At 38.8% G+C, this 16338-nt stretch overlaps 1 protein-coding gene across 1 annotated transcript in view; it reads left to right on the top strand.

Annotated features, from left to right (window-relative positions):
- LOC142382046 (transmembrane protein 132D) overlaps positions 1-16338 on the top strand; it is a 281279-nt gene that overhangs the window by 136565 nt on the left and 128376 nt on the right. The window contains exon 4 of the mRNA XM_075467490.1: positions 1072-1212. Within this exon, the coding sequence (XP_075323605.1) occupies positions 1072-1212 (141 nt within the window). The remainder of the gene's footprint in view (positions 1-1071; positions 1213-16338) is intronic.

The raw sequence follows: 16338 nt of genomic DNA, 5'->3' as shown, positions 1-16338 counted from the left end.
TTTGGCAGGACATAAAGCAAAACAAAGACATGAAAGTAGTAACGAGAAAGGAGACAAAGAGAATTGGCTTTTGTTTTCCTTCTGCGCAGAAGAAAAAAGTTAATGTTTGTGATGGTATTTGTTGTTTGTCAGAGACTACAGTACTGTATGTGTGTTAATGAGTTAGAAAACCTTTGTGTTTGTGAATACCAATAAAGTGTGTTCGTAAAAAAATGTTAACTGAGGGAGGGTCATATCAAGGTGATAAATAGAACAAAACACACCAAGACAGATTAAAGAGAAGGAAAGACAAAATGAGAAAAACATCAAAGTGACATTGGCACAAGGATGCTTTGAGACTGAAAGCGCACAGAGGGGCAGATGGAGGGTTGAGGCAAAGTACATAGAGAAACTTTGGAAAAGGAAAATTAAGAAAACAGACCCAATGGTCCCACCCCTCCTTTTATACAGAGGAATGTAAGTACTGGTGATTTATTCTTGTAAATGGCCTCTAATGGCCTGGTTAAAGGCCCATATGACCACTACTTATTAATTTTTTGAAGATCAGGGAAACCTTTTTGCTGCAAAAAAGACGGGCAGGGCCCAGTGGTCATACCGAGGGCATTAATTGTTATTGGGTTTTAACATTCCCTTTCATCAGGTATAAACTCCAGTACAGCATACTTTTATTTATACTGTACACAGATGTTATTCCAGTGAAATACGTAAATAAATAAATGAATGCATGAGAAAATAATGAAAAAAAATCATCTCTCAGAAGAACATCTCCTGTCACTCCTTTCTCATCTCCCACTGCAGCTCAACGTGGGAGGCAGAATCATGTTGTGTGTATCCATTCTAAAAGACATTTTATACCAAGACGGTATGTCACAGATCAGACATCAAAGGGAAATCTGAGAGAAAATCAGGGCAGGGAAATTCCAAGCAAAGCAGATTGAATTTTTTGCAAATTCTCCCTTAACTGTCACCGTAATAACTAAGCTCCTTTGTTTATAATTGGCTTATGTGAACCTTAGATTAACCTCACTTTATTTTTCCTCTATTTGTCTCTTTCTTTGTTCATCTACATAGGGTGTGGTTCCAGTCAGGCATCAACTTCCTGGCTGTGAAACCCAGCAACCTCATCGCGTGGGAGATCAAACAGGAAATGGCACCGGGAAGCAGTTCGTTGGCAGTGATGTGTCAGAGAAAGGCCTCCTCCACAGCAGAGAGGTAGAACTGAAGCTCACATATTTGCTCCTTTTTTCCAACAGCTTCCTGTCATCCAACATGAGCTGCCCTCATTCTGTGTACAAAGAATTTGTGGGTGCATAAGGTGTCTGAAAGGGTCTTTGATTATTCTGCTTCAAGGCCATAAGAATGATAGTGCCCTATATTGGTTGATAAGAGATCTTAGTTGTTTTTACACTGACAGCCCCAGTGAAGTAAACACTGTCAGTCAGCTAATTATGCCGAGCAGAAAATGGTTGATTATGCTAAGCAGCCAGTGCTAGGTGATTTTTCTGACCACAAACAACCATTTGCATATCATCTAGAGTTGTGAGATATCAGTTTACTAAAAGTGAGCTGGGGTGACTCTTTTAGATACATTTTTATTTGAACCCAGTACAATCTGATGCACCATATACAGGTTTTTACCTTCCGAGCTTGACATAAAAATAGATATTGATAAATATCTGGACAAAGTAAGATATCTATAATAAAAGCAGAAGGTTTAACCTCCAAAATCGTTTTTTTTTTTAATAGTTTCATTTGAACAAAGGTTTTTCATGAAATCCTCAAGTTTTAGAAGCAAATGAGTTGTTTGGTGTCTCTTTGGAACAATTTGGTGTTAGAATGAGATAAAAATTCCAAAGATGCATTCAAACTACTTCTGAGAAGTAGGTTAATGGTAAACTTTTGGAATGGCGTTCTTGAAGTCCTGACAAAAAAAACCCAAACAAAAATGTATGGGTTGTAGGTGATAGTTGGCTTTGTGCAAGGAAACTGACAAATTGATATTCAACTCCACAAATGCAGCTCATTGTTATTCCCTGAGCCTGACATACCGCTGATTGTCAAATACCCTGGCATCTTAAAGATACACACAATTTCCCTACTTCTACCCATTATGATGAAAACTGATGCTAAAAGTTTTTCTCAGCATTGATTAGCTTTGCCACAGGGTCTTGACCAAAAAGCAGCATATGACACCGTCGTAGTGAGAACAGGCTGACCAGTTTTACCAAGAAGACAACCCATCTGTTCCACAAAAACAGCAGTTCAAATGAATAATTCAAAGCACAGCATCAATGTTTATGAGGATTGTATGTAAACTTCCTGCTGTAACTGTATGTTTGAAGAACCCAAACGCACACAAAGGTTTGACTGACAATACTCTGTAGAAACCAGGTTATTTTTACATGGTAGTTGCTCTTTGTTGGGGGGTTATATGTGTGTCTATGTATGACTATCTATGTCAGCAGATTAGAACCAGCAACATTGGAGTCCACACACTCTTTTGTGGTAATAGCCAACAATGATTTATTTTTATGACCACTTTCTGGTCTGCAGCAATGATAAAACATACTGTAAAAACATTTTTTTAGGACCAAACACATAATGGTGTCTTTGTTGGTTCTGTCTGCCATGGTCACAGATGAAAAGCGAATAAAATGCATTGACTGTTGCATTATATTTGGTCTGGAAAAAAAATGGAATCAAGGTATATAATCTCGGTCAGTGTGTTGCCAAATGTAGTATATAATGAGTGCTATTCATAATGCTTACATTTGTCCATGCTTCTGCCATTTGGCTCAGTTCCTCATATCTTAGGCCTTTTTAGTTAGTTTGTGAGAGTGAAATGCAATTCAGAGCCATGACCACGAATAAATGAGAAATTGCGGGCTCCTTTGTATCAATTTAAAGCTAAAATTTGTGCTACATTAAGAAACGTGCTGTAGGCTTGTATGTCACCCTATTTGAAAGAATACTTCTGAACGGGAAACATCTGCTCCCTCACTCTTATTTTCCGTTGAGGTGCATTTAAAGGACTGAAGTATTCTGGAGGATACAGATGAGGGAACAGTTTTCAGGTGATGGGAGAAGAGAGGAAGCAAAGAAAAATAATTAAGATAATAGGGATCACTTAGTACTGGATGAACAGCATACATTAGTGAATAAGTTAGGCATGTAGCATCAAATCATTTATTCCACTCACCGTCCGTCCAATACACTCTCCTCTGCTTCTTTTCTCTTTTCAGTGTCTGTTGGTTAAGAGCAGTGGTGATGAATGACTTCCCATTCCATGAAGCTATAATTGCAGGCCATGGCTCAATTAGCACCACTTAGCTAACCGTTTTCCACATCTGTCCTTTACTGATAGAGTACATCGGCAGTAACGACTCATCGCAAAGTGGCACACAGGGACATAAAAGAAATGACACAACAGGTTTCAGGTTTTAAGTTAAGATCATAAGACAGTTAAAAAATGTAACCAGATGCTTTAAAAAAAGGAAAAAAAAAAGATCTTGAAGCATCAAAGTACCAAGACACCATATCTGGGTATTTTGTATAGAATATGCTAATTTTCAATTTAATTGCAGCACATATTTCTTCAAAGTTGAACATTGACAATGGTGGAGGATTTACCAGCCAGATTCACTGCAATATTTAAAACATAACAGTCATTGATTTCAGAAAGAGCCTGAAACAGCAGGCTTAGCATATATTCCTGTCAGATGAAATGCTGTCTATATTGACTTAGTGATGTTTGCTTTTATATGACTTTATAAAGATAAAATAAAAGTTCAAATTAGAAAATTATGCTTACATTATGATTCTCAGACATTTGCAAAATAATCCAAGAATCAAGCACATACCCATTCCCATTCAATTAAATGCACATTTCTTTCTTCAATGTTATACTGTAAGAAAAGAGGTGCCTTAAAGCTTATGATTATGATTTTGCAAACAAAAATATATTATGTTCATACATGTATAAATGCACACACCTGTAGAAACGTGCAGTGTACTCATAGGAAGTAGGACTGATTCAAATGAGTCATTCTGTTTTATGTCTGAGATTAAAACAGCTGTGAGGACTGTAGGAGGGAATGAAGCCGACATTTCTTACTGTAGGATAGACGCTCACTCATATGTAGAATGTCGTCTACAAGCAGCAGGCAGGATCACAAGCTTTGATCAGTGACTGTGTGGGTGGGGTGGCTAATTAAAAGAGTTAATCTGTATTAATCTCTGTTGAAATATTGCTGGTTGAGACACTAAATTGTGAGTCTGCTTCAAAATTAATGAAAGATTTGCTACCTTTCACAATTAATGGCATGAATTGCTTTTGTTTCCTTTTTTTAGTCTACGATTTAATGCGATCTGGCATGATTTGTTGTTTGGTGTATTTATAAAAAGGATTGCGTCATGAAGGGATTCAAAAATTAGAACCAGACCGAAGGCTTTGCTATGGATGCGTTTATGATTGTGTGTATTTTCAAGTATGAATGCGGCTTTGCATACATAGTGCTTTTGCACATATGTTTTCGTTGTTGATAGTATCTGAGACCACAAAAGAAAACAGTTGTTAATCATAATGAATGGAATTGTCCCTCCAAAACTTATAACTGAGGAAACCCCAATCATTGTTTTTCATTAAATCTCCCCATTAACACAGACGTTTGGATCAAAACTCGTTATTCATTATTATTCCTTTTGATTTCACAGTTATTAGTCATTATTTGTGCATTTCTCCCTTTGTGATTATTCTGATATCATTTAGCTGTAATTACACACCGCTGTCATACTGGGTTATTGACACTCCATTTAGTTCTGCCTCCCTACCCATATGCCTCTGCATACCAGTGTGTTGAGAAATTAAATATAATGAGATTTTTGGATGTGCTTGTGTGTCTCCTATTCCTCAAAATATGTCAATGAGACATTCTCAAGATAGAGCTTTATTTGAAATTCTTTCAGATCATCATTCAAGTTTTAATTGTTCTGTCCCTTATCATTAAAGTGTAATATTTAATAAAGGCTGTGTAGTTATGAGCACTTGTCACCTCACAGCAAGAAGGTTCCCTGTTCGAATATCGAGTGGGAGCCTTTCTGTGTGATGTTTGCATGCGTGGGTTCTCTGGGTACTTGGGCTTCCTCCAACAGTCCAAAAAATTTGCATTTTAGGTTCATTTGGGATTCTAAACTGACCAAGGAGCAAGTGTGAGGATGCATGGTTATTTATCTCATTTGTCACTGTGTTGGCCCTGCAGTAGACTGGCGGCATGGATAGGCTCCACCCAAAGAAAATGAATGAATGACTAATATACGAATGATGTATATTAGCTCTATCAAATCTAGTCTTTTGTTTATGTCATTTGCCTTTGTTGCTGAGCTTTCAGAGTTGATACTGATGCCATTATACATTTTTATAGAAACTTAGTATTGGTTAATTTGTAAAATTGGTCTATTCATTTTTTTCCATTCCGTTTTCAGTCTTTTTGTTAATACTAACAAAAAAGTAGATCATGCTCAGAATGACCTTAATTTTGTATGGCGGGTTAAATGAGGAAAATGTGCCATAGTGGTATGATGATGATGATGCTGCCAGAATGGGAGCAGTACTCTACTTCATGATCCTGATTTGATCTATAGATTAACATTGTTAATGGTCCCCATTCAATACCAGAACTGGGGTAATGCACTGTCCACACTCCATTCAGGGATGTGCTATTTATCTGCTTGTGTGTGTGTGTGTCTGCCTACGTAGATGTGTGTGTCTTGGTGTGTGTGTAAGGCACGTTCAGGTTTTTCACCATTCTGGGCTATTTGCTTGCAGGCAGCCACAGGGAAAAATTTAAATTTAATGATTATACAATATTTCCTGCAGAAACATTGTGGAATTAAACTAATATTATTTATATATTTAAGGAAGCGATTAACAGAATATTATTTGTAACATTAAATGAAGATCAAACTAGACTATTTTTAGAATGACTTTTCGAGGTTAAAAGTAAACACTTACCTCCTTGCACTTTAATCTTAGTTTAGCATTGCCACAGATAGGCACTACATTGTAAGGTCGAATCTTTTGTTGCTTTATAATCTATGTATCCATAAATTTGACCTTGGTCAGGGTTGCATGGGCCCTGGAGCCTACCCCAGGGCTAATACAGCGAGACAGACAAAGCGTGTACACTCACACTCTTCCTGTGGCCTGTTTAGAGTGCAGCACTAACTACTTCACCACTTCATAACATCACAGGTTATTTATACATCAGGATGGCAGTAATAACTCAGAGTTATTACTGCCATCCTGATTGTTAATTCATTCTGAACCGCTTTGAATAAGTCCGTCATAGTGTTCCATATGAATGCACATCTTCCACGATCAAACAGCTGAAGGAACTGGAAGGTTTTTATCCATTTAAATTCAGAAGGGATGATATTTTATGATGCAGGAAGTGAAAAGAGTGTTGTAACAGCTTAATACCCTAACCTTCATATCTTGTTTGTATACGTTCCTGTAATATGCCTTCTTAGGGTTCATCGTAGGAAATTGCATTTATTTTCTGATCAACAAAAACTTCATTGGAAACATAAAGTCTAATTTTAGTAGTTTCCCAGTCCAGTTTTATGGAATATGAGCATACGAGTAAGATTACAGGGGTAGAAGCAAGTGAGGAGGTTGCTCTGCCTAATGAGGACTGTAGTTTTGTTTTGTGAAAGGTGTTCTTCAACGATTTGCCAAACACTATGCATGGTGCTCCTGGAATCCGCTGGAGCCACTCTCTCGCAGTTTGGGGGTCACAGCCCCAAATGCTCTGATTAACACTTGCATAATTACTGCCTTCACTTTCCACCCTTTACTTCTTCCTCTTTCAGCCTTTTGTATTTTTGAGCAGCTTGTGTTTCTTCTTCTTGATGTTGCTGTCACTTGAAATTGCTACATTTTTCACCACTTCATTCTTCTGCAGCTTTTTGACAACCACAATGTATGGTTGGTTAACTATCACCTGTTTTTCAATCTGGTTCTTGAAGTCCCGCATGATCTGAGGTCTTTTTTCAATCACCTTTGGAGTTATTTCCCATTTTGTTGTTACAGTCTGGATGTCGGGAGTTGAGGTATAGACAAAAAAGCCTAAAAAATGACTTAATTCACTGTGTCTCTGAAAGCAACCACCAACAATGTGTTAGTTTGATGCAGTGCAATGCACGTGTTGATTTTGTCAATAAAGAATTTCTTACATATTTCAACTTTGACCACCCGGTTTGTTTTAATAGGGTCTTTAGTGTCTCATATGCTTTTGCATATTTGGATCCTGTATCCAGCGCTCAAAAAAAAAATGTGCTTAAATGAACTGGAATATGGAAACTGCAAATATTTGATCATTTCTGTTTTGGAGAAAGATAAGTCACAGAATAAGTTGATTGGTTATAATGTTGGGATCTGTTTGTAATTCATACAATGTACTGATTTTTATAATATTGATAACAATAATAAATTATTTATTCATCACTTAAATACAAAGAATAAAGTATGTTTAAGTGTGCATTAGGAGGATGGTACCTCTGCCTACATATCTTTACAATTGATTGAAATGAACACAGACCCCAACATATTCCATTCACTGAAATGTACCGTTTTTGTCTGCACAAATCGGGTGCGAGTCCAGAAACAGAAAAGAACATAATGCACAAAGACACACAGGTGAGAGGACCAAGTTATGTTTGAAGTTGTTTGAGTGAAGTGAATCTACACAAAAAGAGGAACAGATATGGGACAGAGGTTAAATGTTGTACAGAAACTAACTTAACAGTTAGCTTTTTTTAGGGTAGGCTGTTTTTCTTGGTTAACCCTCCTCACCCCAAACACATACACACACGCACATACAGAAACAACAAAGACATGGGGCCAAGAAGTCTGCAGTCCCACTTGGCACACTTGGGAATCAAACACACAGCAAAAGGGAGCATAGAAAGTGAACAGTGGATGTTTGCCAACAAGTGAATAAGAAGAGCATGAGAATTAAAGTGAGAGAAAGATAAAATATGTCACCGTTTCTCCTTTTGTTTGTCCCCTGAGAGAAAGAAAATTGTGTTTTATAATGAGAATGCAGAATCAATTTGTGTATGCTCCTCTGTCTGATAATCTCTTTTTTTTTTTTCCCTCACCAATCAGTGTAACTACGACCAAAGCACTTGGCCCAATTTATCCTAAATACCCCTTGATACTACATGAGCGATACATATCAGTGAATGCATCTTCTTGCAGAAAGTGTGACCAGAAGGTACAACATTACTTCTTTTTTTTGCTTGCGACAATACATTCAAGATAATGACCTATATCCTGAGCATAACTTTGACTTTGACATACAAGTGGTATTTTTCTGTCTTAAGATTTGTCTTAATACTTTCCACCCCTCTTCAGTAGAAAATTGGAGAAAACTAATAATTTGCTCAGAGCTTTCAGAAGCTTTGACATATGAAAAACGAAGAGAGGGAATATAAAGTCACCTGGTTTTAACTGAATTGTTAACTCAACCCCAAAGATTGGCAGTCACTCAATTAGTTATTTGTGTGTATGCATGTATAGAATGACTTTTTACGTAACTTTGACTTAAAATGTTCAACTTCTAAACTAATTTGGAATTGTAAAGCAAAATCGCCTTAGTGTCTTGGCATCTTAGGTCTCATCTTTTTTCTTGTTTTTCTTGTTTTGCTGTGAAATTTTAACAGCTGTTAAAAGTGTTGAGCTTTTTTCATTGTATTACACTTTTGCATTTTGAGGTGGCCAACTTCCAGCACATTATCTGAGTTATTTGTGTACAATAAGTCAACACCTCCACCGCTGAGTATAGATTTATCCCAGAAACATAAAAACAATCTAACACACACAACCACACTCGCATACAGAGTCTGTGGGGTTCCTTTAATACAAGAGCAGAGGAAATGACCACCCCAGTGATAATAGTCTGTGTTTATCACCCTTTCTTCCTTCCCCTTTTTTTTTCTCTTGATTGCAGAAAAAAAATAGAGGGAAAAAGTGTGCATCCACACACATATCGTCAAACAACATGTGTTTCTCCCTTTCTCCCTTTTCTGCTTCTGTCTTCATAGTTTGTTTTTCCTCATCTTCCATTTTTCCGTTTTCACCCTTGCATCCTATAGATTGCTTGCAGATTGACTACTCTGTTTTCTTTTGGGTTTGTGTTCTATTTTGATTCTACTCACACGGGTTTGGTTTGCAAAAGGTTGACAACAGAGTACCATCTTTGTTCTCTTCTTGCATTTTGTCCCTGGAGAATAATAGGGTCCCAAGCACACATTGTATTCTCTAAAAGTGTGCTCTTTTTGTGTATTTTTGTTAATCCATTTTGTTGTGGATGTGAGCTGCAAAGATGTCTGACTGTTAAAGCTGTTAAACATCAAGAGGGTTTTTATAAGTGAGATGAAGGAGGGAAGAATTAAGGGGGACAATATTTGTGTGCCGGACTGAAAGAGGGAAAACGAAATGTCGGAGGAAGGGGAAGAATAACATATGGGAGAAGCAGGAAGAGCATAGGTGCAATCTTGAAGAAAAAAAAATGTACACCCTCTTTAAAGATCTTAAGGACATAATACAGTACAGTGTGTAGCAGTTTATACTTGTTTCAGATACGTCAAATGTGGGGCCATCTGTTCACAGCAACAAATCTACAACAGAATGGCTAGATTAAGGTGTTTCAATGTTCCGGTCACAGTCCAGATCTCAAACTGATTCAAATAATGTGGTGAAACCTTAAGAGAGTTGTAGGCTATTAGGCTAAAAGTCCTCCACAACAACATGAGAGACAAACTATTACTACAAGCCATTGCTGCTGATGAAATCATGGGGGGTACTTAGTTTATCACTTGCTGCTTCTGTTTTAATTTTCCTTTGATAAAGACAGTAAACAAAGACATATGTGTTGTTGTTCATCTGTAGTTATTATTTTAAGAACCTCGTAATGATCACATATTCTTTTTTCATTATTTACGCATAGGTAAAACTTTGAAATAGAAAAAGGGTACACAAAGACGGCTCAAATCTTGACTTCTGGTTTAAACTGTTTATTATGTGTATCATCAAAAGTTCTCTTTGGTCCAAACTGCAATGGCAGCGTTGCTAAGACTAACACGGCTTGCAAACCAACTTACATGCAGGTCAAGTAAAAAATGAACGCTTTCATCCTGTATGGCCGAACGTTAGACAGCAGAGTCTATTGAAAGTATACAAGTTCTTGTTGATTCAGCTCTGGCCCATCAGATTCTAAGTGAACTGCCTCATGTTTAAGCTTCCCTGTAGTTTCCAGTAAAGTGAGTGACGTACATAACACATTTAGTGGATTTTCATACAATACAAATTGTGCTTTTAGTGAAAAAAGATGCTTTCACAAAGTAGTCTGTTGTGATTTTCCATGTTGTGAGAATTATTTGTATGTGGAGAAATGCTCTATAACTGTCAATTGCAGGAAAGAAAGGGGCATAAAGATGGTTGGTGAAGCAGGATTCACTGGGCTAAAGGCAGCATTTGTGTTTATTACACAGGCTTTGGTGAGGGATTCTGTGTTACTCCGCTCTATCATAGCCCTGAACAACGACCTGGGCTGGCCAATTAGGACTTGCAGATACGGATGGTTTTATGTGTACAGCCTCAATGTAGCATCATTCTGTCACTCTCTAAAATGACCCTGGCTACCTGAGCACATTCCGTCACAGGGCGCAGACTCATATGCATACACTTATACAAGTGCAAAAGCACACACACTAAATTATTGGAACACAGGGTTCATTCTGGCTGTACAGCAAAACACACACGCATGTGTCACATTTCATGAATGTAATCATATTTAAACACGCAACCGGCTAAACGTCCATGCGTACACGCACACATACACATACACTACTTTTTTGAATGTTTTTGTAGGCCATGCTTTAAATAACCTTCAATCCTTTTGGCTAATTCCCTTTACTCTACTACCCATTCCTCTCTCATTCCCACTCCCCCTCCCCTCCGTCTCCCCCATTCTTCGTCTCCCCACCCTCGATGCCCCTGTTAAACCCCCTTGAGAGCTTGCAGAGCGGGATGTGTGGCTAATTAAGGCGACCTACGCAGACCCTGCATGTTCAAGTCCTTCTCCTTGGAGATGCTCGGTGTCATAGAGCGAGCGGCAGTGCCGACGCTAACACCAACTCCCCGTCCCCCGTGTAGGCGACGGTGTGCTTATGTGTGTTGGCGATGAAGTGTCAAATTTTGGAGGTATCTCAGTCCTTTCTTCCCTTCTTTCTCTCATTTCATTCTGTTTGCGCTTTATTCCCATTTCTTTCCTTACAGTGTCCCTCATGCATTGCCTCTCTCTGTCGCACCACGCGGCTTGTCCTCCATTCCTTTTCACTCTCAGCCAGCTCTCTACTTTTCCTTTCTTTCTCCAGTCATTTCCATGCTTTCATTCTGCCCTCCTGATTTCACCCTCCTCCTTTCCTTAGGTGACGGGAACTCCAGGGTCCCGCTGCTGCTGTTCTTTTTTTTTCTCTCGTCTAAATCAAAAACCAAGCTTGTGTCCTTGACTTAAGAGCTCTCGAGCATGCACAAGTGAACAAATGACACAAACACACTGAGGGGGCCGAGCTCCTCAATCTCCCAAGAGGAGACTAAAAGGATCTTCTGTGTGAGGAAGAGGAAAAGATGGGAGATAAAAAGTTGCTTTACGGAGTTGGAATGTGGGACAGAAGATTGCAGTTCAGTGGGCAGGGAGGAGAGAATGAAAGAAAGTTTTTGAAGAAGTATTTTGTTCTTGGCCTCAGCACATTGGGATAGGGAAGACAAAAGAGCAGAAGGAGAATATTTTATATTACAAGAAGACTGTCCCAAAGGACATCATTCTCTTGAGTGGATACCTAAAAGCAAGAGTTTACATCCTTGGCTCTAAGTAGTTTTTACTCTTGTGACTCGGGAGTAAAAGTGTAAATTAAGGGGAATTGTTACAGATGAATGGGTCTACAAAACGTACGTCTTTGACATGCAACATTGCTATTTACTGACAGTCTTTCTCAAATTTCACCATGATTACAACCCGATCTGCATATTTCTTTTCTCAACCTTTTAAAACCCACTTATGAGGAGTCAGATTAGAAAGGAGAAGATTATGTTTATATAGCTCTGGAGGGTAAGAGCAAACAATGTTCTCTGCTCAAAGGTGTTAAAAAAGGAAAAGGATGTTAGAGATCTTTGACATGCTGTCCAAAGCACAGCTTTTGAGAAAAAAATATGCTTACAGCTGTGCAAAGGAGGAGAGTAGACAGTCTAAGGAAGGAATGATCAACATGTTAAATTGGACCAAATGTTGATTTTATTGGCCATCTTAGAGAAAGGGAAGAGGAGGAAGATAGTAGGATGAGGGTGGGGGTGGGGAAAAGCAAGTGTGAGCAAAACAATTTTATTTAGTGGCTCTGGAGAATGCCTGTATTTTTAGCTGCAGAGGGGGGAGAACAGTTACAAGGGGAATAAAGGATTGGGGGAAAGGGAGACGAGCAGCTGTATGCTTTGCCTGCTTGTCTTTCCATGCCTGAACACAGGGGGAAGAAAAGGATGTGAAAGACAGAGGGAGGGCAAGATGGGGATCGAAGGAGAGAGGGGAGCTGGTCGATAGAATGATGTTCTTTGCTTTATAGCTTCTGTGAACACCTGTCTTCTTAACATTCTGCCAGTGGGGAAATGATGTAGAGAGAAAAGGAGACACAGAGAGGAAATGACAAAGGTTAAGAGTCGATGCATCGTGGTTTGCTTTTAGAGCTTCAGGGAGTGAAAATGAGATAGGCTCAGCTTCAAGGTTGCATCTTAAAATCCATTTATATAATGCTTCCAGGAGAAGACGTGTCAATCAAATTGTCATCGCTGTGTTATGGCATCTATCCCTTGGGTTTCCTGTTGATAAGATCACATGTTTCTGGTGACATGCTTCTTGTTCCAAGGCTTTAATGACCCAGTTCTTTTAATTATTCCAAACAAACTCGTGCAACTGCTGCCCAAAAACACATAATTTCCTGTGTTCTAGTTTATTTTTTCCATTTAAAACTTCTTCCAAGGAGGCTTTAACACAACAGTATCTGACATTCAGTATTAACATGCATTGTGCCCTATAAGATATACAAATACAGCTGTGTCCAGTCTTGGCATTGGACCTTTGCTTTAATATATTCTGCTGCAGTCTTTGAGGTCCCAAATCTTACTTTATACATAGTTTAGATATCAGCTCATCTTAGTTAGATAAATAACATTGATATAAAATAAAAACAGTATTACAAGCTCAAACAATTAGACAGTCATGCAGGCTGTTGCTGTGTCACTTGTTTTAAGGACTACTAATTTGCCCCCCCCCCTAAATCAGAAAGTGGTCGTACCTCTTTGCTGTAGGTGCAAAATGTGGTCAGGTGCATACTATTTCTCCGAATAATCTTTGAGATGAACTAAAACTAGGTCATGTTCAACTGACGCAAAAGATAAGAAACACTTCAGAAAGACACACACTTGAGTATGTGTGTCCCACTTGTCACACAGCATGCGATTTATAAAACTGTAGAAAGGCATAGATCAGGGAAAGGGCATATAACCTTTTCTAAAACCCAAAGGCTCACAAGAGCACAGCAACCTTAATCACAGTGAAATGAAAGACCAACTCATTGGAGGGAAAAGGAGCAAATGAGTTCCACCAAAATCTCAATGGAACAGAAATCTGAACTATGGGGGCTCAACTTATCCCTTGTATGGTATTCGGGTCAAATTGACCCATTTCAAATTTTTAAAAGAAGAAAAATGGTACAAGTATGCATTTTTTCTACCTGAAACTACGGGTACAAACAAAAAATAATTTTTGAGCACACAAGCTACTATACCCCACACATTTACATCCTTTATATGGTCTTCGGGTCAGTTTGACCTCCATACAGAGACACACACAATGTTACATTATTATCATCAAAGCACAGAGAAGCTGTTTGTTCTCACTTTCTTTTTTAATGTTATTCCATAACATTGTAAAAAAAAAATCAAACATTTTCTCGCACTATATGCTTTAAACCTGCACATCAAGGGGGTGAGACAAAAGAGATAAATACCTCTAAATCACACTACAGTCTTCCACCATCAGTATGACCAAAAGATTTAGCTAACCCTAACCCCGAATATGAAGATAATTTAGATGTGTCAATTCGGAGAGTTCTGATTCTGATAGTGAATTTGAAGATGGCCTTCACAAGGAGCACCACAGGTGGCCGCTGGAGCAGCCCAAGAGCCAGCCACTGGAAGAGAATGGACTAATTGAATGGTCTTCATCCCCAGTGAGAGAGTTCCAATTTATGAAAGATGTTGTAAAATGGTGTGAAAACAACTGTGATGGCTCTCTGTATGCAAGAGCTTCTCATTAGTTCAGCTGGCTAAATATACTGCTGAAGTTTTCGCACAAATTTAGTTCAAAACCGAGAGATCAGTTCAACTGTCTAAGCTAAGCATGGGAGCAGGTGGCTATTTTATTTATCCAGTTCCAAGCACAAAGTTAAATCTTTATCCAAATCTGAAGCTAAAGATGTCAATTTGGAGGCCAAAAAAAAACTGCTTGAAGACCGCTGCTTGACTAACATGCCTGCACACATGTTTGTAGAAGTGAGGCAAAAGGTTTAGGCATCAAAATAAGTCCTTCTAGACAAATATGACCAGTCATGCTGAGGATGAAAAGAATTAAAAGCAAAGGCCTGCTTCTAAAAAAAGATCTGGTACCCTGAGCAGTAAAAGTATATAAATATGGAAATGCAGTATGTGGAGAGATCTGATAATAGTAGAACATAAATGCTACTCATCATGTCTGTCAGGAGATAAGTGATAAACTGATAAAATTTTGATATGAAAAGCCTTCAGAAGCATAACTTAGGAGACAGTAAATTTTTATTATTTAATTCGTTCTTTTCATGAAACACTGCATGAAAAGAGGGATTTGTGGATGTATGTGGCCCCTTACATGTCCGCATACGTTGAGCCCCTGCATTTGCGGTGGTAAAAGTGAAAACTTGGCCCAAATTGTCGCAAATTGACCTGGCAACTGCTCCCCCATGCCCCCCTCCCCTCCCCTACTTAGGAGAGCCTTTAATATGTAAATGCCAGTGATCAGGTCAGGAGCTGCCACAGTCATTTTCAAGTGGGGTGGGGTGAGGTGAGGTGGGGGGTGGGCAGGCCTGTTTCTACACGTTCCTGACCATCACCTCCAACTCCAGCCAAGTTTGTTGCTGTGTTGTCTTGAAAAAGAAGAGGTGCACGCTGTCTGCTGGTGACAGGTGATGCATATCTGTTTTTTTTTCTCCCAAACACCTCTTTTGTAACCGCTTTTTGTGGGCAAAATTCAAGGATTCAAGGTTTCAAAGGTTTATTGTCATGTGTGCAGTTAGAAACGTGTTTCCCTGAACAATGAAATTATTTTCTTTGTTGCCCGCACTGGATGTCCAAATGTATAATAATAAAGATAAGATAAAGATAAAATAAGCATGCAACAGCAATATTCTAAAAGGTTTCTTAAATAAAATAGAAATATAGAAATAAAAATATAGAAATCTGGCCTGTATACATAATGTGCAGTAGTGCGCTCAGTGTTTTATTGTGTATGGCTTAATTCGGTGTCACAATGGTCACAATATCGCCGAGGTCTTTTCTTTGTCCTTGCAGAGTCCATTTTTGTGTCAAAACAGTGCAAATTGCCAGCTGTGGTCAGACAACATTAAATAGCAAAAGGACGGGAGGTTGTCTCGCGAGTATTCCGTGTAATGACGTATACGCATATGATTGGTGGAGCTTAACGGCTCGCATAAGCTCTCGTTCAATCACGTATGAGAAACATTGTGTCGTGCAGTGTAAACAAAAAGTTTAAGGAGCAGATCTGGCGGCAGAAAGGCAGACAGAGTCCCGTACTGTGAAAACTGCCCTGGTTTGTGGCTGGAAGACGACTAGCTTTCAACTCCCCAGCAACTCTCTGCGGGTCTACAGGTTTGTGTGTTTTTTTCTACTTGCACATGTCCATTTTATTGTTTAATTTTAGTCTTGTTGACACTGTACAGCACTTGGGACAGTTCTCGCTGATTTTAAATGTGCTGTATATTAAACTTACTTACTCACTTGCTTACAGGCAGATCAAATGAAAGTCCTGTTGAATGCTATGACCGGGATGTCTCGTATGGTGGCCAGCACTGTGGATACGGTCGTGGAGAGGGTGCTGGATGGAATCGACCAGAGATTCGCTAGGTTGGAGGTAAGATGGCCGTCGAGAACGGACTGAAGTTACAGTTACAAGT

The sequence above is a fragment of the Odontesthes bonariensis genome, chromosome 6 (genome assembly GCF_027942865.1).
Source record: "Odontesthes bonariensis isolate fOdoBon6 chromosome 6, fOdoBon6.hap1, whole genome shotgun sequence".
Lineage (NCBI taxonomy): Eukaryota > Metazoa > Chordata > Actinopteri > Atheriniformes > Atherinopsidae > Odontesthes > Odontesthes bonariensis.
The sequence above is the reverse complement of the archived record's forward strand: the minus strand, read 5'-3'. Positions and strand labels throughout refer to the sequence as shown.